At 32.9% G+C, this 27,241-nt stretch overlaps 3 protein-coding genes and 1 non-coding gene across 5 annotated transcripts; 2 read left to right on the top strand and 2 right to left on the bottom strand.

The window, feature by feature from the left end:
- Positions 1-4,991: 4,991 nt before the first annotated feature.
- On the top strand, positions 4,992-8,458 carry LOC132286383 (aluminum-activated malate transporter 12). The gene is made up of 6 exons (XM_059788711.1): positions 4,992-5,469; positions 5,599-5,739; positions 5,973-6,245; positions 6,411-6,532; positions 6,655-6,798; positions 7,656-8,458. Exons 1-6 carry the CDS (start codon positions 5,064-5,066, stop codon positions 8,283-8,285), a joined length of 1,716 nt encoding a protein of 571 aa, XP_059644694.1. The 5' UTR covers positions 4,992-5,063; the 3' UTR covers positions 8,286-8,458.
- A 1,528-nt stretch (positions 8,459-9,986) lies between these two features.
- TRNAC-GCA (transfer RNA cysteine (anticodon GCA)) lies at positions 9,987-10,058 on the bottom strand. The gene has a single exon. It is a non-coding gene; the product is annotated as a tRNA-Cys (tRNA).
- A 183-nt stretch (positions 10,059-10,241) lies between these two features.
- LOC132286325 (uncharacterized) lies at positions 10,242-12,130 on the top strand. 2 transcript variants are annotated; one of them, XM_059788645.1, is made up of 3 exons: positions 10,242-10,422; positions 10,523-10,691; positions 11,292-12,130. In XM_059788645.1, the coding sequence occupies exons 2-3, from the start codon at positions 10,523-10,525 to the stop codon at positions 11,810-11,812; spliced, it is 690 nt and encodes a 229-aa protein (XP_059644628.1). In that variant the 5' UTR covers positions 10,242-10,422; the 3' UTR covers positions 11,813-12,130. The 2 variants fall into 2 exon arrangements, with proteins under 2 accessions (XP_059644628.1, XP_059644627.1); XM_059788644.1 differs by lacking the exon at positions 10,242-10,422 and having other exon boundaries at positions 10,469-10,691.
- Positions 12,131-14,470: 2,340 nt separating this feature from the next.
- On the bottom strand, positions 14,471-17,599 carry LOC132286324 (NAC domain-containing protein 71-like). Its single transcript, XM_059788643.1, has 5 exons — positions 16,886-17,599; positions 15,757-16,034; positions 15,335-15,655; positions 14,995-15,229; positions 14,471-14,914 (listed from the first exon to the last, which is right to left on the bottom strand). Exons 1-5 carry the CDS (start codon positions 17,040-17,042, stop codon positions 14,802-14,804), a joined length of 1,104 nt encoding a protein of 367 aa, XP_059644626.1. The 5' UTR covers positions 17,043-17,599; the 3' UTR covers positions 14,471-14,801.
- Positions 17,600-27,241: the final 9,642 nt, after the last annotated feature.

Consider the following 27,241-nt stretch of genomic DNA (forward strand, 5'->3'; position numbering starts at 1 on the left):
AAAATCCTGCACAGACACTTGAACTAGCAGTGGACTTGTGGTCTGTTCAAATTTCATCTTCGTTAAAGTAGTTGGAAAATCTCTTTCATTATCTTCCAATATCTCTCATTTTTCATCCATATTTTATGATGTAAAAGGAATGTGATCTCTCAACAAAATTGAACTTATTATTATTATTATTTTCTTTATTTTTTCGTTTCTGTATTCATCAATTCATTAAGTAAAATAAGTGGAGAAAATGTTTTCCCATTTCAATAACAAACAATCCCATTTACTCTCTCTCCCTCTCTTTTATTTTTTATTTTTTTTGGTATCAAAGAGAGAGAGAGATTGAAGAAAAAGGTAAATGTTAATAATTTCATAAAATAGCCTATAACCCATTATTTATTTATTTATTTTTTTCCAGACCTATAACCCATTAACAAAAACGTATTTATTTATTGTAATTATGTACTATTTTTTCAGTAATTTTTTCTTCACTATATTATTGAAGTGCCTATCCATTTCTCAAATCCAATCATGAATATTATGGTAGTCATAATAATTTATTGTTCTGGTGTTTGATCTATTCGTTCCATGTCAAGTTCCTTACTTACATTTATATTGAGGACCAAGATTCATTACTTTTTTTGGTTAGGAGGAATATTCAAATTGATTTTTCATTATTTTCTCAAAAAATGTCAACTTTATTGTTTTTCTTTTTCCTTTTTTTATATATAGTGTTCAATTAGTTTGGATTTTTTGGAGGATCGATGAAGCAATATAGCCGTTTTTCACTCACCTCATGCATTACGTTATGTGCTAAAAGGTATGAATTCTTATAAATTGTAGCATTTCTTTTATATATCAATTTTATTCTTCATTGTTTCTTTGATTGTTTAAGTTAAGTTGTTTATTTTATTTATTTATTGGTGACTTATAATATGAAAGTATTAAGGTTTTTTTTTTTTTTTTTTTTTTTTTCTCCAAGGGAAATAGAATATATTATATTTGAATATATAATGATAATATACTTCACACACCATCTATACTTGCTCAAGAATTGATATTGCAGATGAAATGTGTATTTGATCTATTATATGTTATCGTATAATGTTTATTTATTAGAACCAATGTAACAAAAATGATGATTGTTTGTAATATATATATGTGTAAATATGTGATTTCTATGTTGCGTTAGATATGAATATATATCAGGATAAAATGTACAGTAATATCTAAAAATTCCAATAGATGATTGGAAAATAAAATATAAATATTGTTCACTGTTGAAATTCTTATCCCCCAACCATAAACGTGTCAAGATTTTTAGTACAATACAATTTGGACCGACTTGATATTGGTTGAGGCCTAAAACAAAATTTATAAATTTGGTCTTCTCATATTTAATATATTAATATTTTTTTTATTTAATAAAATAAAAAATAGTGATTTAATTTTGTAGGCAATAGATGTGTATGAGTTCAAAAAAAACAAACAAAATGTTGTTATTTATTTATTTATTTATTTTTGAGTAAGTAACAATGAAATATATAAAAGGAAAAACAATTTACAAAAGTAATTGGGGCATACCCCAAGCCCAACAGAGAAGCCCAAAGCCACCGGGGCTACAAAGAGCGATCCATTCTATACAAAGAGAGCCCAAGTAGGCTTCATAAAAGGAAAACACAAAATGAAGTGCAATGGAACATCCAAACAAGCCCTTAAATTCAAAAAGTAACCCTAACTAATAACTAACAGTAACATAGAAAGGGCGTGATTATCAACAATTTCCAAGTTCCTGACTATGCGTGATGGTGGTGGTGTGGATTGTTGAGGAATTGGGTAAGTTATGGTGGTGGTGGTGGTGGTGGTGGAGGTTGAGGGTGTGGCAGGCTTGTCACGGCCATGTTTTCATAGAAGGATGAGATGAGGGCAGGTTCCGTCATTTGCTAGGATAATTGTTTAATATAATAGGTGTTGTATTTATTTGGTAAGTAATATATTAAAGGAAATATAATTAATACATAAAAATAAAATAAAAAATTGAGGCCCCTTCTCCTATGGGCCTTTGGAGTGGCCTTAAATCGTTTTATGGTTGAGCCGTTCCTCTTGTTATTAATTAGATCGATGATGAATTATTATTATTATTTTTCGACAATCACAATGTCCGACCTTTTAAAGTATCATATAATTCATTACTGAGCCACGCAAGTCCCTCGTCTCACATGGGCAATTAGGAAAATATAAACTCATATCAAGCATTCAAGCTTGCGTTAAACATGTTGAGTTAAGGGTTAATTAGAGTTTGAGTTAGAATTGGGAGTCGGTTAGGGTTCCTTACCGTAGATCTTCTCCACGTGGAGGGTTGAAGGAAGCGCCACGTGGCAAATTATGGACTTCATATCGAGGGGTTGGGCATGCACGAGAGAGAGCACATAAAAAATTCAAAGTCCAGCTGTGTGAGAGATGGAAGTGGGAATAGTGCATTTGAACTTTGTAACAAATGGGTTAGGTCAACAACAAGCTTTCCCTTTCTACTTACCCTAAATAACAAACAGCTTTCCCTTTCTTTACTTGACAACTTAAAACACTTATAAACCACAACACTACCTATTGCCCGTGAGCTAGGTTGAGACCAGCAGTTTGAATAATCTTGCAAACAAACATCACTCATAGTCTCACACCGCTTTGTGGGTGTATTTAAGTTTGGTACACTGGAGGAGGGTGTACCGTTGAGACGCTAAACCAATCATAATGCGACACGTAAAGTATATATTGGGGCTTTTCTTCAAATAGTGTCTTTGTTTCATGGTTAGCTGGACTGTCATGCTGGACTTTGGTGTACCTGCACTGGCCTGAAACGCCGTCCAGCTCTAATTGGAGAAACTCATTTCCCCGAAGCAGCTTCTTGTGACGGCAATAATGAGGCAGAATGTGTACACACACATCAAACATTTTCAAAACGTTCACAATAATTACTCATGGAAATGATGCGATTACTTTATTTTGAAGCACTGATAGAGTATTGTGACGGTATTAAAAACTTGGATATGATAGTAAACGATCTGAATATGATTAGTTGTATTTTGGAATTTGAATATTTTATTTTCTTATTGGAATAGGGCATAAACATATTTGGGACACGGCAAGGTACTTTTATAATTATTTTTTTTTAATCTTTTCTAAAAGAATGAGATTTAATTGCAATTTAAAGTATGTTATGGGTTAATAAAAAAAATAATATAAAATTAAAAAAACAAAAATTACAAACATTAACTCTAAACTCCAAATGAATAATTTCATTCGTGATTATATAAATAAAATGACCAAAAAAAAAAAAATATTATATACATACAATAATATATTTATTATTATTTTTTGATGTATTTATATTTTATTTTTAAAATTTTTTATATCATCGTATTCGTATTATGTTGTAACTATGTTTTGAGATTCTTTCTAGATCATAACTCATAATTAAGTTATTGAAAATCTACCTATGTACAATTTAATTCGTATTTTTCAATAAAGGAAGTTGCAAAATTATTCCTTAAAAGGAAGGGTGAAGATATTTTTTGAAATAATTATGAAAATTGAGAATGCTTTTTGAAGATAATTGCGTAAAAAAAAAAAAAAAGTCTCAAGTCGATTGCAAATCTCATTAAATTTCCACTCACATCTCACCAAAAAAATAAAACAAAAATAAGAAAAAAAACATGTAATATGTTGTCATAGTATACAATTTAAAAGATGTTCGTGTAGCTAATGAACAGTGATACTTACACCTAACATTTATAATGAATTGTATAACTGAATAATTTGTAATTAGCTATTTATATCAAACACAACTAAATAGAGGGCTTTACTTTCTTATTTGTTGCATAATTGATTAATTAAAAAAATAATAACTGCAACTATTGGGTATAAGAATCATTTTCCACAGCTCATTCATGAATAGGGGTTGGAACTACAACCAGCCAAGAGAGACACTTATAGCAAGAAAAATTTCAACATTTTGTGATACATACACATATACAGTATAAAACTATATGTATATATTTAAGTCTATTTATGCACTCCCCTGGTTTAGTCCCTTGTATTGAAGTCGTTGACTAGGAGGACTGAATCGTATGAAACTTTGGAAGTAAGCAAATGCACCTCTTTCTTCTTCTTCTTATTTTTTTTTTTGGCAACATAGATCACAAACATATCTTAATACTTAGCTTTTACTTCCTCCTCCTTAAAATAAATGAGCTAAGACTTTAAAAATAAAATGCCTTACTTATATCATTCTACTTTAAAAGTGAAATGCCTTTGGTTAAAATGTACCCTTTGAACATTAAAAAAAAAATAATAATAATAATAATTATTATAAGGTTGGAGACTATAATTCCTACCAATTCAATTCTAACCCCATCGCCTATATAAATATGTTAATATTATTTAAAAATTTGACTTACATGTGATGATTAATCAAAATCATGTAATTTGCATAATAATTTCTTCGGGCCCTGCATAAGCCACGCCCTTTAATTTAGCTATTACCTTATTTATCTCTGCATCAGTACATATCATTATGCTAATTATGAACGTGTCAGGGACTCAGTGATTCATTGTTACCTTCTGGTGCATTTTAGAAACCTCTTTTATATATATAACACAATTAGCTTTCCCAACAATTCACAAACAATCAAAGGAACTTTGGCCTAACGGTATAACCTTCTCATCTTCAAAGAAGAGGGGAGGGATTTGAGCCTAAACGTGGGCAAAAAAAGTGTGCGTGCTTTACCAAAAAAAAAAAAAAAAAAAAAAAAACCATTTTCCGCGTAATCAAGTTTGACTTTTGACTCCTTGTGAAACCCATTACAGCTCTTACTTTAATTCTACAGCATGTGATTAGAACACATCAACCCCCAACCTCCCTCTCACTCTCCCTCCTCTCTCTTTCTCTCTCTACATGTATATAAAGTAACACCCGTCTCACAGGGAGAGGTGTTGTGGCACATTTATAGTCCAAAGCTGCAATATATATATATAATGTCACTTGTACTCAACATATAACATACTCTCCTGAGACTCATATGACTCAGGGTTGTTCACTACAACTTCCATTTTTTTTGTATAACTATAAATCCACAATCATTGATCATATATATATATATACACATATATATTACAATCAAAGAATGTTTGGAGTTTCAGGGACGAGTGGAGAAGATGGTTGCACCAAAAGTAAGGTGGAATTAATGGTGAAGAAGCCGTTTGAAAACTTCGGGGACAGAATGAAGAGATTGCCAGGCTCGACATGGAAGACAATTTGGAAGGTGGGTAGAGAAGATCCGCGAATACCGATTCACTCACTCAAAGTTGGCTTGGCCCTAACACTGGTTTCACTGTTGTATCTGATGGAGCCATTGTTCAAAGGCATTGGAGAGAATGCTATTTGGGCTGTCATGACTGTGGTGGTTGTTCTTGAGTTCACTGCTGGTATGTAATTTTATAAGAGTATAAGTTAATCCGTGAACTTAACCCTAATTTTGGGTGAATCAAGTAAATTTGTCTCTTTGTGTTTTATTATTTTATTTTGTAGTATTTAACATTTTGTTGATGTGATAGGGGCAACTTTATGCAAAGGATTGAACAGAGGATTTGGGACCCTTCTGGCTGGATCATTAGCATTCTTGATGGAGTACGTTGCAAACCGGTCGGGTCGGGTATTTCGAGCAGTTTTCATTGGGTCTGCAGTTTTCCTGATCGGTAAGGTTCATCTCTTGTTGAGTAGGTAATGAAAACTATTTTGAACAGAATGAGTAACAAATTAGTATTATAAATGCCCCATTTATGTTTTTGTCACAACATTAAATGTCCATTATAAGATATGATTCACATTGGACTAGCTAATTTATGTTTTGATCACACAAAATGCTGATCATAAAAAATATTATTATTATTATTTATGTTGTTTCTTAGTTAGTTTGCAATTTTGACAGGATTTGTATCTACATACATGAGATTCTTCCCTTCCATAAAGAAGAACTATGACTATGGTGTAGTGATATTTCTCTTGACCTTCAATCTGATCACTGTGTCGAGTTATCGCGTCGACAATGTGCTACAGATAGCTCACGAGCGCTTCTACACCATTGCCATTGGTTGTGGTATCTGCCTTCTCATGACACTACTCATATTCCCAAATTGGTCAGGGGAAGACCTCCATAGTTCCACTGTTTCCAAGTTTGAAGGATTAGCCAAATCTATTGAAGGTACGCAGAAGTTTCATATATATATATTGGGTAAATAATTTCATATAGTTATATCATAAATACATTATTGACAATCATCAAATTTGAGTAGTCACTTAGTATACATTTATTCAATGGCCAAACAATGCATGGTTATATACTAAAAGTTCAATACAAAAAATGCAGCTTGTGTCGATGAATACTTCAATGATGAGGAGGAAGAAGTGAGTGGAGACATTCCTCCTGAAGACCCCATTTACAAGGGCTATAAGGCAGTTCTGGACTCAAAGTCCGCTGATGAAACTCGGGTAATTATATCTTTCTCTTCTCTAATTTGATTAGGTTTATGTATTAGGGTTTTAGGGGACTAAAGTCACTAAATTTACCAGTGCTAATGGGAAAAACATATGATATATTTCGGGTTGAGCAGGCACGGCATGCAAGTTGGGAGCCGAGGCACTCCAGACACTGTTACAGGTTTCCCTGGCAGCAGTATGTAAAATTGGGAGATGTTCTTCGCCATTTCGGATACACAGTTGTGGCTCTACATGGTTGTTTGCAAACTGAGATTCAGGTAACAAATATTCCATTTTTTTTTTTTTCAATAATATTTTTATATGATCATGGTTTAGACCTTTAACTACCTACAACTAAAAGTGGACAAACATGAATTAGGTACGTCCCTGCCCAAAACAGGTTGAATTGAGTTCATAAACAAATAGCACTTATCCATAGTAGCCAAAATCTTGCCTTTTCTGGAAAGAAGCAAAAACAATTCCAATCCAGAGATGAAGCAATTAATAATGTATTTTTCAAAAGTAGATTCCTAATGCAGTACTTTAAAATAATCTGGTTTTTTTAGTTGTTTCAAATCACATCTCACTCCTTGTTGGAAGTCACTTTGTAGAGCCAGATTCAATGTAGCTTGGAAAACATTCTATTAATTACTGCTGGAACAATGTTCCTAGTAGATTCATGGATGCATCATATAGTGTGTGTGTGTATATATATATATATATTTGTCAGACAATGGTGGTGTCGGACTTCTTAGAGCATCGTATAGTAGATTCAGTATACACAAAACCTGTTTATTGTATACACTCTATGTCCACTCTATACCCAAAGTGTTTCTTAGCACATACATCTACAAATCTGAACCCCTTGTACTAAAAAACACAACCTTTGATACACATTGTGAGCACTGCTTATTCCTAGATTGATGTGGCAATATCATATTTGAAATAAACAAAACAATGGTAAATATTTTTACATTGAAACAATTTGTAAAAAATATGGTGGTGTTATAGAGTTGGCTTGTGCTGATTGCTTCCAAGTCATTACTGAACCATTCAATTGAAATATCTGTTTTTCTGTTCTCCAAAATCAAGACTAAGCCTGTTTTTATTTTTTATTATTATATTTTTTTTATAGACTCCACGCTCTGTTCGTGCCCTCTTCAAGGACCCCTGCATTCGAGTAGCTGGAGAAGTATCCAAAGTTCTAGTGGAGCTAGCCGATAGCATAAGGAATCGTCGCCAATGTCCTCCAGAGATATTATCCGATCATCTCCATGAAGCGTTACAAGACCTCAACACGGCCATAAAATCACAACCAAGGCTCTTCCTTGGCCCCAACACGAACCAAGCTACCAACATGCTAGCCCTAGCAGCTGCAACTGCCAGACAGAGATCCGACAAGGACTTTGGAGTGTCACTACCAAGTGTGAAGACGGATTCATCTGCATTGCTGGAATGGAAAGGCAAAAGGTCTTCTGAACAAATGAGGGAAAACGAACGAAAGGTGTTGAGGCCAACCTTAAGTAAGATCAACATCACTAGTCTTGAGTTCTCGGAAGCACTTCCATTTGCTGCTTTCGCTTCTTTGCTAGTGGAGACAGTGGCTAGGCTCGATCTTGTAATTATGGAAGTGGAAGAATTGGGGAGGATAGCTAGCTTCAAAGAGTTCATACCTGGTGATGAAGTTATTGTGACAGTGGAGAGACCGAAAAGGGAAAATGCAGCCCCTTTAGGGAACCATTTGCCATCCCAGGGAGCAGATTAACTCATGAGGCCAGAGATTGTAGAGATATATTTATATATATATATATACATACTGTTATATTGATTTCTATGGCTGGTTTATTGTCAAAGTACATGTAGTAATCAGTTACTTAGCTAGGTTGGATGTTAAAAGATTATTTTTTTCCCTAATGAGAGATTATGTTCGACTTCTCATGGACCTATCTAATCTCATCTTATATCTTCAAGATGGACTAAATCATCCAAATGTTTCAGTCTATTTTGAGCCACAATTACCAGAAGCTTTTCTATATGGTTTCGTTTGGTTAGATAGAAATAAGTAAGAAAAGAAAAGAAAAGTGAAGTGAATGAAAAGAAAAGAAAATTTTTTTTTCCTATGAAGCATTTGGTTAGCATGAAAATTTATTCAAGAAAATTATATGAAAATATTAGTTTGTTAGTTTGGATAGCATGAAAATGAAAACAAAGTTATCGTGTATACCAAAATTACCCTTATGATTTCAAATACTCAAAAAATAAATAAATTTGTGTTTGATGATGTTTATTTTATTCAAAGTTTTAATAAAATGATGAATTATTAAATTTTAATAATATAATTATTTATATTGTTTAAATTAAAACAATACTTCAAGACAATATTATGTAGAACCATAGAAACAGAACTATCTATTCATTTAAGAGAATTAAGAAAGCTTAAAAATTAAAATTAAAATAAAAAATTTGGGCTCATGGACTTTCAACAAGAGAACACAAAAAGAGAAAAATATATATATTATTCTCTGTCTATATAATAGAGATGTATAATATATATGATACAATGTATATATTTGGAACAAAAAAAAAAAAAAAAAAAATCGTCCAAATAGTATTACAATAGAATATGTTTAGAGAGAAGTTGCTTTCTAGAAGTCTACTAGAATATAAATTGTTAAAGAACTTGTCTCTAGTAGAAAAGAAACTCAGTTAGAAAATAAAGAAATTAATTGTTTTACATAATTCAGTTGTTGGATAAAATAGGAATTTCAAATAAAAAGAACCAATTTTCACGAGAAAATATTATTTCCTCGTGTTTTGTGTGAAAAAAGTTTTGGGAGAAAGTAACCTAACGCGGGAAACTATATTTTCTATTACGATTCTTTTTCCATCTATTCAAACTCTAAAAAAAATTTAAAAATTTTCTCTTTCCTTTCTTTTATAGTTAATTCCATCTTACCAAACGAAGCATATGGGATTCACTTCTGCCTATTGATCACTACAAAGGCAATGTATCATGACACAGCGCGAGTAAGATGTAAGATGTAAGATGTAAAACCATAATTGTCTTGTTTAGTTGTAACCTTAAGTCACATAGAACGAAAGTGTGAGAGGAGTGAAATCTTAATCACACAGAATGATAGTGAAAGTGTGGAGCATGAGAGATATGAGTTCAATAGTTTAATTTCCAATATACATAGTTACATACACAAATTTATTCTACTCTTTCGTTTAATATGTGAAAGCCATAGTTACATACACAAATTTATTCTACTGTTTCGTTTAATATGTAAAAGCATAATTGTCTAGGTTTAGTTGTAACTGATGATCAATTTGAAATAGAGGATATGAGTTCAATTTCTGAATTTAAATAGATTCCAGGTCTTTTACTTGAATGGCTCAACCATACAGTTTCAAGAGTCAACCTCAGGGGTTTGCTATTAAACAGTGAAAAAAAATCAAAAACCTCAGGGCCCTACCGGGTTCGAACCGGTGACCTCTTGATCTGCAGTCAAATGCTCTACCACTGAGCTAAGGACCCAAGTGCTGCTTCTTATTTTACTATATATAAGTTAGCGTAGTTAATCAATGGGCGACAGGGTTGCGGTTCCATACCAATGGGCTTTCATTGGTAATAGGCCCACTTAAGTTGAATTGGCAATTTCAGCCTTTTTTTTTTGGTTAAAACAAAGGCATACCCTTTTCCTCACAACCGGGCTCAAATCTCCTTTCCCTCAATTTGGTATTGGCATTTTTGGCCATGATAAGCCAAATCATTGAGATTGATCAATAGCAATGAAGAACATTGAGCTAACTGTCCCGCTAGTTATGCATAAGCCAACACAGAAAAATGTAATCTGCCACTGGATTATTTGATTGGTAGAGAAGAACTAACAAAGGATAAGGTATCTTTTTATTTATTTATTTATTATTATTTTTTTTATTTTATGATTTTTGTGAGGTTGGTAGTGAATGAAGTGTTGAATGTGGTTTTGCCATCTGCAGATGGCTTTTTGTGTGTCAAACTATGTATTCCAGAACTGGAAGACAAGCCCACAGTGTTTATTTGGTTGGAATATAGGTAAGAGAAACACTGATGATAGGCCACAGCCCAAGTACCATGACATTGATCTTCCCTTCCCACCTTCTTTGGTTGGCAAAACATTCTTAAAAGGTACTCTCTCTCTCTCTCTCACACGCGCACACACAAATGACAAACCTTGGCATGCCATATATATCATTGTCAAACTAATCTAGAGAAAGAGATAATTATCTAGATACAAAAGAAGAAGCCAAAATATATAGGAAGAAATCTTGATGGACTAACCACTATTATGGGTATATGAGCAATATTAAGTTAAAATGAAATTGGCTGCACATGTTTAAAAAGTTGCCATTATTAGAAATTTTGTTACTAGTAAAGCTAGGATATCTGCTTCACTTATTTGGTGCTTTTGTCCCTCAATGTGCTTTTAAATTTGTTTTGCACTTAATCACATGAAACAGTGAAAGCTGAAGGTGAAGTACAAATAGCACTGCCCATCCTGTTGGTGTAATAAGGTTTAGGCATTTCCAATTTGTTTCATTTAAGTCATGGGATTTGTTTACTGGCCTTTATTTGTTAAGGTCCTAGAATAACACATTTGGGAAAATTTATCTTCAAAACGCGATACCAATCAGCATTAATTGCATCAAATCTTGTATTGCACACAAAAAATGCACTAGAATGTAGCAATCCAGCAATGGTCCTGAGTTATGGGATGGTCATGAGCAGGTAGAGAACTCAAATGCTGCTATAAGGTCACCATCAACGGTTTTAGCGCGACTGACTTCCACAACTGCTGTGACTTCAAGGGACCATGTGTTATAGTTGGCTACACAAACAAGTCCTTCAAGTTTGGTGCATTTAGCCCTGAAGGCTACAGAAGTACAGATGACTACTATGACACTTTTGATGCATTTCTCTTTTATTGGACAGACAATGAAGAGACTGACCCCATCACTCTCCCAAAAGTAGGAGGAAGTGGTGCAGCCCTTTTCGATTATGCACGAGGAGGGCCACAATTTGGGGCCGATGGGTTGCTCATTGGACCGCCATTGGCACCAGTTATGGGTGGATTTGCAGGACCTGATACCAATTCAGGCATTGGTGACTTAAGGCAAGCAAAGTCTAGGTTAGGACTGTCTTATGCTAAAAGGCCAGATGGGAAGGAGTCATTGTTTGGGGATGAGTCCAAGACTACTCTTGAAGAAGTGCAAGTGTTTTGTAGCCCACAAATTGCAAGTCTATACTAAATGAATAACAGTTCTTACTTCTCTACAAAACCATTAAACAGATGAAATACTCCTGTTTCATTACCTTGTTTGCCTCTCGTCTATTTCAAGTAATGCAAAGGAAAATGCTATCAAGGGAGGGCTCTCATAGTGACCGCATCCCCTTGCAGCAGTTGGATTGAGAGACTTTCTGTCATGACCTGCCCCACCCAATCCTGTGTAGATACTGTCCGCTTTGCTCATATGCAAATACTACTACAATAAAGCATAGCAACATATATCAAAATAGTGATATTCGTGTCATCAAAATTTAATAATACAGTTGCTTTCCTTGTACCATTTTCAATCCAACCAAGTGGAGCATAATCTTTACAGAGCAGGCCAAAAAGAAAAAGAAATATCTGAAAGGGATTTCATTAACAATCACTTCATTTGCTCACTAGAAGAAAAAGGGGGTGTGACACGCTTGTTCGTTACTCCTTTGTCCAAGTGGTGGATGTTGCAGATGAAGTAGTAGGGGGGGTGGAAATGTATTATTATAGGGAATATTAGTTGGTGTTGCATGAAAAGAGTTCATAGATTATAGGCTTTTAAAAGCACTTCCTTAAAGTTCCATTGCTGCCCTTTCTTTGGCCAATTTGGAATTTTCAGTCCAGATAAATGTGAGCTTCTTGTATGCTAGCTGGCCTACACCTTCTGATGGACTATCGAGCCGCTGCTTCACAATTCCCTTAGCAATCAGAATATTTGCAAGTAAAAGTTGCATTTAGTTCTTTCATAATCTGTTCATGCTAATGACTGGAAGTTGATATAAAAAAAGAAGTGATTCCAGGGAAAGATTAAATATAAGGACATTTAAATTACTTTTTGAAGTATGGTTCTGATGTTTTTCCCCCACTGTAGGAAGGTAAATTTTGACAGAAAAGTGCTTAACCATGTAACTTCTTCAACTATAAAGTTGAGTCCAGTAGAAGGGTGTACCTGCTTCTTCTATAGGTCACTTCACTTGTTTTCTTGAAATGGTCAGCTGTAATACCATCCACTAATATATACAAGTTTGATCCCATTAGGATATATAAAATATACACCTATATAAACCTAAAAATGTGTGTAAATCTTTAAAGTGAAAGTTCAATATGAAGATCAAATCAGTATCCTTGAATTGCTTCCAAGTTCCAAGAATGTTGATTTTAGAAGTGAAATGATGGAACTGGTACAAGATTACATGATTAAAAGCAAGGAAATGAGTTTTAGTTGACTAAAGAAATGCTCCTCTGTAGTGCTTGCTACAGTACCACTTTATATGGGAGAAATCAAGGGACAGAATGTCTATAGAAACACGGTCATAATGATGCTGTGCAATGACTAACTCATCAATCTGTATCATGCTTGTGTTGAAGACAGAAATTCATGAAAGATCTGCAAGTTGGATCTACATTGTACCCTCCAAACTGCCATGCTCTTCCAAGTTGTAAAGACAAGAGCCTTAAGTTTAGGGATTATGTCTCGAGACAACTTTTCAATGGAATTTGTCTCATTCCCATTATTTAGATCATTTGAGACTGACATTTTTTAAGAACTTTGAGAAGTATTCTGTCTAATTTGCATGCCAAGCAAATATAAAACGGGACCAAGACCATGTTGAGGTATGTGACTAGAAGCCGCGTAGTAAGGAACCAAAACAAGCATGAATGCCCAACACATAAGATTGATAAATGGTGTATGACATTGTAATCTACTGTTGGAGTTGTTATGCACAATCAACCGGATTTCTGATACCAGTCGTTGTGGCGGAAACATAAAATAAACAATGTTGTTCGAGAAATAATCACAAGCAATCAAAAAAAAAAAAAAAATCACACAAGAACACAAGATATATAAGATTCACCCAAATCTTAGAGTTACGCGCTAAATCTTAGGGCTACGTCTATGGAGCACACCAAACAAATTCACTATGAAAAATATGAAGAATTACAATAGAGAATTTTCTCTCACTCTCTCTCAATTGCTCTTTTGTGTGGGTACAAATTAATCAATCATACAATACGTATGATGATTCTCTTTTTTCTTCTCTCTATTTTTCACCACACCCTAAAATCTGATTAGAATTGATATATATATAGCCTCAAATAATTTGTCCTACAAGAAATTGTCTTTTGTAGAGCCCAAAATCAATAAGTTAAAATATGTAAGTTCTCAGGAGAGTTGAACCGGTTCAGCTTTTCGAAACCGGTTCAACTTTGTTGCCCAAACTGCTACATCGCACTGCCCCGCTTGAACCGGTTCAAGGAAGCTGAACTAATTCAACGTTGGCAATAGCCGAAGTTCAAATCAACTACTCCAGTGGAACCGGTTCAAACATGCCAGTAACCATAGCATAGAAACAATTAACTTCCCAAATCCTTCACGTAATCAACACGTGATCAGACTTCACAAAAAACACAACATCTACAAGAAGAAAAATGAAACGAAAAGTGTTTGATTACTTAAAGAGTGTCATATACCATGCATGGACACGTTTATTACCCTTAAAATTGCCGCGATAAGCATATTCCCGAACATAGATTTGAAGACATTCCAGTGGCACATAGATGTTCTTTTCAGATGAGGATAATGCTTCATACAATACTTCAAAAGAAGGAAAGATGGCTTTCAGGAACTTAAAATTACAGAGTAGTGTTTGACAGTGAATAGCTTCCATACAAGATTCTTATTTTATAACATGAAGATAGTTCAAGCTACACCAACTACCAGTGCGATCGATAAAAGTGATCAACACTAGGGATACCCAAAAAGTAACAACATAAACCATAAAGACTGAACACTTACTATACCAATACTAACCATATCAGGGATTTTTGCAGCAAATCCTTTCTGCTTGAGATACTAGAAGGGTTAGTGATCACGGTTTCCCACTCCAAGAACAACGATAAAAGGCGTTGTCTTGGACACTCATTCTAGCTTATTACAAGGTAAAACTAGTAGGATTGCCCTGATTTTTGGCTGAGTATTACATCACAATAACTAAATTATCTTCCTGTGACCATAGACTGCCAAGTTCTCCCAAACTTCCATCTCCACTACTCTGTCTGCAAATTGGAGTTTGGTTCCAAGTTCCAAACCCTGCATTAAAGAAAATATGAGATAGCCATTTGATTTTCAGAAGGGGTTTGGATTTCGTAGTGAATTGTTCTGGTCATAACCTTCATATGACACATCCTCATTTCCATGAAAGCCCATGTAGTTCACATTTCCCGAGTAAGGTGACATGCTGCTAAATCGATTGAGATCATCAGCAAGTTCAACTTCCTCTGTAAAATTTGAGTATGATGAACTAGGAGAGATTTCATAAGGATTATATGGCTGCCATGTACTCATGGAGTTGGGAAACTCATACTGTGGGTTGAATCCAGGTACACTTTGTCCTTGTGGGTACTCCTGTTGTGAGCCATAAAGAAAAAAAAAAAAATGTTCGAGAAATTCATCATCAATAACAAAACTCCTGATAATGCAAATACAAAAGTCAAAAATCAATTATAGAACCTTTGAGGAATCAAGAATTAAATCAGGTGAGACCCAGAGACTTGTAGGATTAGTCCCCATTGAAGCCGGTTCACACTCCATCATTGATGTCTGATATGGAGAAGTGATAGTGCTAGAATAATTACTCTCATTGCATGGATAACTTGTTTGAAAATGTGTGTCATCAGAAATGATCGCAGCCTCATTTGAGATTCCTGCTGAGGTGAAATTCATATTGCTCGAACTACTTCCAACCTGCTTAGCTTTTGGTTCTCCATGAACATCACTCGTTTTCAGTGTGTGATCATTCTTCTTAATGACACGGCACAAAGCAAAACCACCCTACAATGAGAATTTCAGTGGCCATGTACTATTTTAGTCTCTCAATAGTGGAACAATATAGGAATTAAAGCTAAAACATTAAATGAGATTACTGAATTTACCTGAAAACTTGGTGATCCTTGAGAAATATCGTCACAGAGGCGATACTCATGCATTACCCACTCTGTTCGATCTCCCAATGGGGCTCGTCCACGATAGAAAACTAAGGTCTTACGGTAACCAGTCACAGAAGACTGACAGACTACTTTCCGGTCTTTACCAGTGGCTTTCCAGTAGCCAGCTTTGGTAGCTCGATTTGTTCGTGACCCATTGGGGTATTTCCGATCCCGGGGACAGAAGAAGAACCATTCCATATCCCTTTTGGGGAGAAAAGATTTCTCTGCAATTCATGGCTTACATATCAGAATTCTCAAATTTCCGATAAAAGGAAATTGGAGGGGAAAAATTGAAACAGTAAGAAACTTCTACTGTAGAAGTTGTTCTTTTCTTGTAATGATACGTGGTTTAATAAAAAAATGAAAAGAAACCACACACCCGATGGAAGCGGCTTTGAGCAGAAAAAAGTGAGATGCCCCACAGAAATACATACTTGCCAGTGGCTTAGTTCATAAAGGGGAGAATAAAAGAAACAAACAAGAGAACACAAAGCATAAAAGCAACAACTTTCCAACACTCACAAATTTTCTATGCAAATTGGCACCAACAACATATGTCATCATTCATATACAACAAATTTAATTTCCATCTAAGCACAAAATAATACACGAAGCACATTAAAAATGGAGTGAGTTGGCTTAATTGATGACTGCCCAACAAAAAAACAATAAGCCTAGTTATATGCTCTCCAAACCATAAGATGTTTTATATACAATTCTTGCAACATTTACTTCTCATGACTCATTTTCTATCCAAATGAACAGATTCAGATGAACTGACTAGATCTCATTGAAAATGAAAACAAACTAAATACATCAAGAACATTAAAAAAAATGAACTCCGCAACAAAAACAGTTGCAACTAATTCATGGCAAATGTAGATAAGATTTCAATTATAAGCCTTAGGTCATGTCTCCTTTAAACCGTAAAATGTTCTCTATGCAATTTTTTCAAACATTTAGTCCTCATGGCTTATATATATACTACATATGACCAAATTCAAATGGAGTGCATTGACGTCACTGAAAACCAAAACAAAACACATAACAGTAAAGAATTTTTCCCAAAGAATACCTGGCAACTCCCATGGGTCGAATTTGTACAAATCGATCACCGGAATCACTTCAAGCTCAATCTCCAGTCCCTCAACTTTTCTTTTCAGGTAATACCCAATCAATTCCTCATCGGTTGGGTGGAAACGAAATCCGGGCGGCAATGATGCCCCGCCCATTTTCCTACTCTTCTAAACTATCCAAAATCTCCAAGCTAGAGAAAAAAACAGAGCAAAGTGTAGAAAAAAGTTGAGAGACAGCAATCCAAAACTCTTAGTTAACTGCCCAAACAGTACCTATTGAAAATCTGGAAAATCCAAAAGTAAAAGCTTTTCGCAACACAAAACTTCTTCTCAAGAATTGCAAAGAACTTCCATAAAATGCACCCCTTGAACAACAGACTCATCTTCCACAAAATTCAACCCTTGTTCTTTATGATGAAAAACACCCCCCCACCAACCAGTTTGAAATTATAACCCTAAGCAAAATCAACTGAAAATAACTAATTTTCAACAATACCCAGAATCTAAAAAAGCAGTTAGAACTTCCAAAAATGGAACCTTTTGTAATACCCAGTAGCCAAAACCATTCAAAATTATTCAAAAGTGCAAGATTTTGAATGTTTGAATTCAAAATTTATGACCCAGAAAAAAGATTTTGAAAAAATGAAGAGCTATTTGTGAGCCTAGAGAGAGAGAGAGAGAGAGAGAGAGAGAGAGGGGAAGAGTTGTGTAGAGTAAAAACAGAGGAGTGTGGGATGGGTTTTATATAAGGGTTTGGAGCCTGGAGGAACGAACCAATAGTCCAAAAACATGAACACCGAAAGGTTGATGATTGCTTGTCTGGAGCGAACCCCAAATTCCAAATGGGCCCACAAAAACCCCAAACCGTTCACACCTAAACAGTAGCTAACTTCCCGCCAAAATAATATTAATGACAGTTAATTAAGGGCATTGATTAGAGATTTTGGAGGATTTAATTCGATTTGGTCATAGATCATTCCAAGCCTTAAGCTCCTTCCGCGTTATGATGAGTCAGACAAAACACTTTTCCTTTTTTTTTAATGAGAGTTGATGTCATTGGGATGGCCCACTGTTCAAAAAAAGGGGGTCCTGAAAGTGCTAACTGAGTTTTTTGACACTTTTTGGGATGACCCAAACACAGCTTAGTGGACATTGGATTCACATGAAGATGAGAAAGTTGTGTTCTTAAGGCTTAATGAATTAAATAGGTCCAACTAATGAAAGAATTAGCAAAGAAACCATATGTGGATCAATAGAACCACTTGCTTTTACATTTGAAAAGAAAAGGGTAAAGAGAGTGAAAAAAAAACAAAGTATTGCTGATGTATAAGAGCATAAGAAGAGGTGTTTGGTCACAATTATAAAATATATATTTTTTAACCTTTTGTTCAAAAAGAATGTAGGGGGAGGGGTTTGGTAGGGCCCTAAGCTAGGGTTAGCTGTAAAAAGTAAAAACCAACTTGCTGCAATGGTTAGAAGTTGGTAGAAATCTGTACTATAAAAGGCCAACCAACTAGGGGTGATTTAGTGATGGACTTACTTGCTTTTACCACGGAAAATAGGAAAAAAAAAAAAAAAGAAAAAAAAAGAAGAAGGAAGAACAGCTTTAGGGTTTGAAAACAAAGAGGGTGTTTGGTCACAGTGGACAACCAATTGGATGGATTCTCATCCCTACTATGTGTTTTTTATATGTGAGTCTGAATTTAGTGTTGAATATGATGATTAACTTGCCCAGCTTTTCCCAAAATTTGCAGGTCACCCCACCTTCATTATCCAAAACATGTTCCAAATTAGTTTAATAAAAGAAGACCCAAAGTTTGGTTTAATCCCTTTCACACACCTTTAGAATGGAACACATGCAAAGACAATCAAACTCTATATAATTTTGATAAAGTTTCTAAATAGTGTTCTAAGCAATTAAATTTTCTTTTGAATTAATTCCCAATTATAATATAGAGGGAAATCAGCCTAGCTTTATTGAAGATGCTTCTTGTGATGATGGACTAAGTTTCTGAAGAAGCACAAGTGGAAGGAAACTTGTTAAATGAGACAATGCAGAAACCAAATTTAGCAAGTTAGGAATACTTTTGGTGGGAAAAAAACTTGTTGATGAAGGAGCAAACAAACCCAAATTTGGGTTAACATTATCCTAAATGCAGCAGCTATATGGCTGAGTGCCACTTAAGAAATCTTTTTGACATTTGTCACAATTTCATTCCATCAAATTCTATAATTATTCATATGTCTTAGCTAATAAGAAATAGTTGTGAAAGGAAATTTTTTTTGACAAAATTCACTTTATTTTCTAGCCTAACATTTACTTGTTGGAAACCAATAAAAAAAAGGTTAGCAAATTTAGCAGGGAAACTATAAAAGAGATTGAAAAAACTCCTTGCTTTTACATTTATGGTAAGGTTGGCAAAAAATAAAAATTGTAACAGAGAAATCAAACTACTAGTACTTGCTTTTGCATTACAATAATGAAAAAAAAAGGGAGAGAAATTGATCATAAAGGCTTGTAAATGAAATTTCAATGTAAATCATCATACTAGGCTCTTTTTAAAGTTTCAAGTTTGCATTTCAACTAATCAAGCAAATTTTTCATGAATGAATTGCCTCCTCATTGAGACTACAAAATCCTACTCTAGTAAGACAGAATACAAGTCACTAGAAGGCCATTAGCTTAGTGTAAATATTTATGTGAAAAGGAATTGTTACAATTATATATATATATATATATGTTAATTATTATTTTTAATGAATTGCATTTAACCTCCTCTATAATCAATTTGTTGTAGTTTATTCCCTTATACTTTATTTTAATAGATAACACTCCTAATCTACAAAAAGAATTGCACATAACTCCCTTACCGTCAAATGATCACTAATATAATGACGAAAAGTGATATTATAATCTTTAAATAACACTTTTATCCTTCATGTTAGCGAGATATGTATGTAGACATATTTTGCAAAACAAGGCCTGATTTTTTTTTTTTTTTTTTGGGGGGGGTGGGGAGGGGGGTAGTGATGTGGGTTGGTGTGAAATGGGAGCAAAATAGAAAAGTTGGTCAATTAGTGAGTGAATGATAAATGGAAGAATTGAGGAGGGTCTTTTATGGGGAATTGAAAAGAGTGAAACATCATCTTATCCTTGTCGCTGTTGGTCTACTGCTTTCGGCCCTTTGTCACCATACCATGGTGGGATTTGTATCACTGCCACCTCAAATCTACGGTGAGAATCAGAAAGAGGACGAGAGAGCAAATGGGTTGACAAAAACATGAGTTGCCACAATATATCATGAACTCATTCCAATTAATTCATCATACATATATATATATATATATATATAGAGTGAGAGAGTGGAAATCTTTTTGTCAAGATATGTTGAGCAATGTTAAATTAATAGGACAACCTTATCATAAATGTGCAATGTATATGTGTTGAGAGAAGAAGTTTGATTGTCAACAAACATATTGAGCTTGACTGCTTAACCAATACAAATTAGATGGTTTTGTTTTGGATGATCATTCATTAACAACATATTGAATTATTAATACAATTTGGTTATACTCTATATTCATCAAGCTACGTTTTTGGATTTGTTTCAATTAAAGCTGAAATAATTACAATAAAAGCTCAGGTTTAGGATGGGATTAGTTTCCCCCAATTACCAAAAAGGGAATTCTCCACCATGACTTTACCAATGCTACTCTCAGCTCAAGTTTACTTTGAAATTTCACTACTATTATATTCTCTCCTCCTGAAATTAGTAGTTCATATTCCCTCTTTAGAATGTTTCAAATTAGTTGTCTACTCTGAGAAGTAAAAGCAAAATAAGTTTATGTTTCCATTATTACCTTTTAACTTTTTAAAAAAATTCTAACTTAGTAATATACATATTTAACCTTAAAAGGATAAATTTGTACTATAATTTCAGATGGGGACTATGCATGTCTCTTTTGAAATTTCTAATTCTTAACTTGAACAACTAATATGAGAAAGAGAAAGTAGTTAAATTTTACTACTTAATAGTGAATTTTCATTAAGTGGTAAAATTTGAAGTACCAACTATGTAAGTGTTTGAATTTGTATACTTCACAGCGTTCACTCATGAGGATTAAAGTGAATCAAGTACAATAGTATACTGTATCTGATGGATCAGGATGAGTTAAGTGAGATGTGTGATTATGTAACTATAGGAGAGAATTGTGAATCCTTAAATACAGGCAGTCGGTAGGCGAGTTAGGCTATCTCCTAAAGCCCCAAACAATAAAAAGGTTTCATAATTTTTTATTTCTTTATATATTATAACTTCTTAAAATAATTATGTTAATTATTAAACATCAACAAATAGAGGGATTTGACAATAACCTACAAGATTTCTATTTTTTATCACCTTCTTCTTTCTTTTTTCAGGGCCCAAAATTTTTTCCTTATATATTATAAGCTACCTAAAATTTTTATTTTCTTCTATCATTAAACCTCAATCAATAGAGAAATTTAATATTAAGCCCACAATATTTCTATATTTATATTACATTTTTTTTTTTTTTTTTTTTAATCTCTCTCATCCTTATTACATGAGCGTATACACACACATATACATGTATATTACTACACCAATTATAAATATTATTCATGGTGGTGGAACTTGTGAAACTTTCTATATTTTTTTAAGACACCTATTAACTTTTTTTTTTTTTTTTTAACATATTTTTTCTCTTCTCATTATAATTTTTTTTTTTTTTTTTTTTTTTTTTTTTTTTTTCATCTTCTCCACTCCTACAATTTACAACCTTACTCCGTCACAAGACTTTGAATGAACTTTTATTCTGTTAAAGAATTTTTTGGAATATTGGACTAAATTATTCGAAATCAGTTTCTATTGTTTTATAACTTCAACTAGTTTATAGTTTTATTAAATTTTGTTATCATAAAATTATTTATTTTGGTTGTGAGTTGTCATCATTTTTATTTATATTGTTGAATATGTTTTCTAGAAAGTATATAGTCAATTAATTAACGATAGAACTAGAGATTGAAAAAAAAATTAGTACTACACTTAAAAATCACAAAACAAATAATGAGCATATTACAAGTATAAACATATTGATAGACTCTATTAAAAGATCATTTTATTTTTTCGTTGAAGGTCTCAAATTATATTGAGCCGCCCTGATAACACTTTAACGATGTACGTTGTAAAGGATGCCAACTCGAGTAATATACATATTTAAACTTAAAAAAAAAATTTGATAATTTTAAAAAGAAATAATACATTTATTGCATGTTCCCTTAAAAACTTCTATGAAAAGAAGGGAGTAGTTAAAATTTATTGCACGCCCTCTTAAAAGCTTCTACCAGAAGGAGGGAGTAGTTAAATTTTACTACCATTTTGTAGTGAATTTTCATTAAGTGGTGAAATTTAAAATACCAATGATATTCATATAAGCGTCTAAATTCTTTGTATGAGTGAATTTGTATTGCCATGAGAATTTAAGTGACATAAGCGGATCAGATACAATACTTATTTGGTGGTTCACAATGAATCAAGTGAGGTGTGATTCTGTACATGTACGAACGAATTGTGAATACTCAAATGCAATGCAGCACAACACTTTAACTGTGTCACAGAGGACGCGAACTCGAGTGAGAGGGAGACTGAGAGATGTGATGGGGGGTTGCTTTCCCAGATCAGTGGATACAACTGTATGAGTGAGTGGTGGAAAAGGAAGTACCAGACAAAGTCATTTGGCTGCATTTACCAAAAGTCTTGTGGAGGGTCTTAATGATTTGGTCATTTGGAAATTGGAAAGGCCGCCTCCAAACCCTGTTGCCAAAAGCTTCAAAAGACAGGTGGCCCCAAAATTATCTCCCCCTAATATGTGACTAAACCTCACTATAATCAAAGATGGTCTCCTCTAAACCTAATTGTTTTTTGAATTTTTTATAACTGTGTTTAACATGGTAGATATAGTTCAGCCGCCTTTTTTTCGTCGTGGAGACATGATTATTGATTTTGCATATCTAATTGCAGACTAAACAAAAACTTTGTTTTGAGATTTGAAAATTATTAGATTTGGCATGTTTTTCACATTGAGGTAGTTTATAAAAAAAGAAAAATTAGAGGGAGCATATTTAGGATAATGTTGCATTCATAATATACGAGAAGAATCATGAGATCTTAATATTTATTACCTTTTTGTCACAATTTATCAAGAGTCTATAATTAATTATAAGTGAACTAAATTAGACTTTGTCATGTTTTTCACACTTGGCTAGTTTATCAAAGAGGAGTAACGCTCTAAAAAAAAAACTCTCCATGAGAAGAATTATGAGGTCTTAATATTTAATCATTGAATTTTGAATGTTTTATTTATTTATTTTCGAGAAATATGTAAAAATTCAAATATGGAATGCCAACTTATGGACCATTTGACTGTCTATTAAATAGTCCTCAGCCACTTATGTGTGGCCCATTTGGTTCGTACCACCCATTTCAATCTGAGCATCCAATAATGATTATCGATTATTCCTCGCATTTTAGATATTGATCTTTTATACTATGTTTAAATATTATGTCTTTTGGTACTTATTTGGGAGAATTTTGGAAATGTGATTCGACCTTTATTTTGTTTTTAGTTAATGTTTATTAAAATTGAGTTTTTTATTTTTTATTTTTTATTAGTGTTGACATTTATCTTAGTTTGTAAATATTATGAATGGACAGGGCAGGATGAACCTTATTATTAACGGATGTAGCATGCAAAAACAAAAAAGAATTAGGGATGTAGACACAATCAATTAAAAAAATTAGAAAATAGGGACAAAAGTATTACTTCTGTTCCAAATACATCATTTGTCCCTAATATTTATTTGGGACGGAGGGTTATTCCATCTCAGTTGGTCTCATAAGTGGTTTTTTTTTTTTTTTTTTCTCGTCATCCCTAATAGTCTAATTTCTTGTAGTGTAACTATAAATCATTTAATATATCTTTTAATTTATTGATTAAAATTGAGAGCTCTTGTAGTAGTGAGAGAACTCTCCTGAAAGCATTACTGAGAGAAAAAAGTTTTCATGAATGCAATGTCCTGAAATAAATATGCTTTCCTCAAATTTACCAAGTTGATACACGTGTTTTAAGAAAAGAATAAAAAATAAAGAAAAAAGAAAAAAAGAAGAAGGTATATTTAGAATAATAGTGCATTATCAAGGGTCTATAATCAATTGTAAGGGGACTAGGAAGTAGATATATACCTTGAATTGTCGTTAAGTGCATGAAATGATCATAACCTTTTGGCTTTTGGGAAAAGCAAAAGTTCTCATAAATACATTTTCATCTAACCTCTCACACCTTCAATGGTGCATTCCATGATACACATGATCGTTTGTAAAATTTCTGAAAGCGTCTATAATCAATTGTAAGCGGACCAAGAAGTAGATATATACTTGAATTGTCGTTAAGTGTGAAATGATCATAACCTTTTGGGAAAAAAAAAAAAAAATTAAATAAAATTTCATAAAGACATTTTCATCTGACCTCTCACACCTTGAATGGTTAGATAAAGAGGTCGAGTATGTACCTCTCAATTCAACGATTGAGGACTCTATCTATCAGTGAGGATCACCCTCCTAGTACTTCACTTTCTCCATATTATACGCCTTGCCTCTCTTTTTTCCACAAGTGATCATACATTTTTTGAATTCCAAGACTAATTTATGATATAACAATCTAAGGAGAAAAAAAAAAAAAATCTATGCTACCATGGCTTAAAACACTTATGTTTTGCTTCATATGTACTTTTTCGTTTTACTTTAATAGTTCATTTTTGACATTTTAACTTATCAAGTGGATGTGTTACATGGGAAAGTTATGTCTCACATCAAATCCAGATGAGTGTTAGCACAATTTAATTGTTTAAACTTTTAGGTTAAATCTCAAAACACTCAATCTATTATAGTTGATATCAGGGGTGGCTCAATATAATTTGAGACCTTACGCGAAAAAAATAGAATGGTCTTTTAATAGAGTCTATCCATATGTTTATGCTAGTAATATGCTCATTATTTGTTTTTGTGATTTTTAAGCGTAGTACTAATTTTTTTTTTCAATTTCTAAATCTATCGTTAATTAATTGACTATATACTTTCTAGAATACATATTCAATAATATAAATAAAAATGATAACAACTCACAAACCAAATAAATAATTTTATGATAACAAAATTTAATAAAACTATAAAATAATTGAAGTTATAAAACAATAGAAACCGATTTCAAAGAATTTGGTCTAATACTCCAAAAAATTCTTTAATAGAATAAACGTTTATTCAAAGTTTTATGACGGAGTGATGTTGTAAATTGTAGGAGTGGAGAAGATGAAAAAAATAAAAAATTATAATGAGAGGAGAAAAAAATGTGAGGAATAAGAAAAAAAAAAAATGTTAATAGGTGTTTTAAAAATATATAGAAAGTTTCACAAGTTCAACCACAATGAATGATATTTATAATTGGTGTAGTAATATATATGTATATGTGTGTGTATACGCTCATGTAATAAGGATGAGAGAGATTAAAAATTAAAATAAGAAAGTAATATAAATACAGAAATATTTTGGGCCTAATATTAAATTTCTCTATCGATTGAGGTTTAATGATAGAAGAAAATAAAATTTTTAGGTAGCTTATAATATATAAGGAAAAAATTTTGGGACCCTGAAAAAAGAAAGAAGAAGGTGATAAACAATAATGTCAAATCCCTCTATTTGTTGATGTTTAATAATTAACATAATTATTTTAAGAAAGTTATAATATATAAAGAAATGAAAAATTATGAGGCCTACTTATTGGTTGAGGTCTTAGGCGACAGCCTAATTCGCCTAACGCTCCAGCTGCTCCGGTTGATATTAGACGACGAGAACATTCAATGATCATGACCATAGTTTCGTAAAAGCATTTATATTGTTATTCACACTATGATACAAGTTTTGTATTATATATATTAATTAATAACATGAATTTACCAAGATTTCAAATTTTTTTTTTTTCCATATACTTCCATGCTCTTGTAAGTTTGCATTTGGAGTGACTCAAATTCTTTTGTTTTATTTGTTTTAATCAAGCATAATTCATTCTCTAGAGCATGATCTTGAAGCTTCGTATACATTGGATCCAGTCCTAATTGTCACTTGTGATACTAACCAATTCTAATAGAAGTGACACTAACCTATGTGTCCACTCTTAATCACCCCATAATTTTAGTATTAATTCAGAAAAGTAATCATTAAGCTTGTCAACTTGGCAGATTTACCCTTATCGAAAAAAAGCACCTGGCAGATTTACCCACCAAAATGTCTATACGGAGTAATTGAATTGACTACAATTATATATAAATCATGGTGGGTCAGATTTAGTTCTATATTTGGTCAACTGTGTGTCTTTATTTGGATAAAAGTTCAAATATTGCATTCACTTTTACTGTAAAGAATTTTAATCTGGTACGTAAAATCCACAAATAAGATCTTTGATGATCCACAAATAAGTTGACTGGTCAATGTGTGTTTGTTTTATATATTTAGATGAAGTTGCAAATACTATGTGTGCTCTTTCTTTGGGCGGAGCCAGAATTGTAAAGTAGGAAAGACTAAAAATAACTAATTAGTGTGTCATCTATACTTAAATACATAATTATCATGCATAAGTTATTCAATTAAATCCAATAATTTACAACCTTCTAACAGATTTACACTTTCAAACTCTAACGTATTTTCACAGTTAAGAATCTATTGAAATTTGCTTTATACAAGTATTAAAACAAATAACTACAAGAATGTAAGATATATATATATATATATATTCTTTATTAATAAATTCGTATTAGAAAGTAAGACCTATGTGCTCCGCTCTTGACTAGTTATTAATCTATTATATAATAAATTACCCAATTTTAACAAGAAATTATCAAGTCATTAACAAAGCCACCACCCCCCCTCCTTTTTTTTTTTTTTTTTTTTGCAAAAATAAAATTCAATATTTCACTGGATTAACAATAATAATTCATGATATCCATCCACCTATGGCTTAGTACCTTACACACGAAGAGTTTAGGTCTTTTTCCATAGACTAACAATATGTTTGATTTACTGGACTGGGCTTATTATATTTTATTATGGTTTATTTTGTGATCGGACATGTCCATGGTTTGTGGGCTTGCTTATATTTAAGACTTGACCTTCGTAAATTTTATTACTTTTTTTATTTATAGAAATACTATGGATTAGACTGGGCTGATACGAAGAGGAATAATAGTATATAGGCTTATAGGAATAATAATACTAATTTTTTTTTTT

This window comes from Cornus florida, unplaced genomic scaffold (assembly GCF_030987335.1).
Source record: "Cornus florida cultivar Cherokee Brave unplaced genomic scaffold, ASM3098733v1 CherokeeBrave_3.0.0_Hap2_Chr11, whole genome shotgun sequence".
NCBI lineage: Eukaryota > Viridiplantae > Streptophyta > Magnoliopsida > Cornales > Cornaceae > Cornus > Cornus florida.

Coding starts and splice junctions, on each gene's coding strand:
- LOC132286324 (XM_059788643.1), bottom strand. CDS start 17,042: ATGGGCGGGGCATCATTGCCGCCCGGATTTCGTTTCCACCCAACCGAT. Junction 16,035..16,885: donor CGACCCATGGGAGTTGCCAG/GTATTCTTTGGG, acceptor CATGAATTGCAG/AGAAATCTTTTCTCCCCAAA. Junction 15,230..15,334: donor TAATTCTTGATTCCTCAAAG/GTTCTATAATTG, acceptor GGCTCACAACAG/GAGTACCCACAAGGACAAAG.
- LOC132286383 (XM_059788711.1), top strand. CDS start 5,064: ATGACTCAGGGTTGTTCACTACAACTTCCATTTTTTTTGTATAACTAT. Junction 5,470..5,598: donor TGTTCTTGAGTTCACTGCTG/GTATGTAATTTT, acceptor TTGATGTGATAG/GGGCAACTTTATGCAAAGGA. Junction 6,246..6,410: donor ATTAGCCAAATCTATTGAAG/GTACGCAGAAGT, acceptor CAAAAAATGCAG/CTTGTGTCGATGAATACTTC.
- LOC132286325 (XM_059788644.1), top strand. CDS start 10,502: ATGTGGTTTTGCCATCTGCAGATGGCTTTTTGTGTGTCAAACTATGTA. Junction 10,692..11,291: donor TGGCAAAACATTCTTAAAAG/GTACTCTCTCTC, acceptor GGTCATGAGCAG/GTAGAGAACTCAAATGCTGC.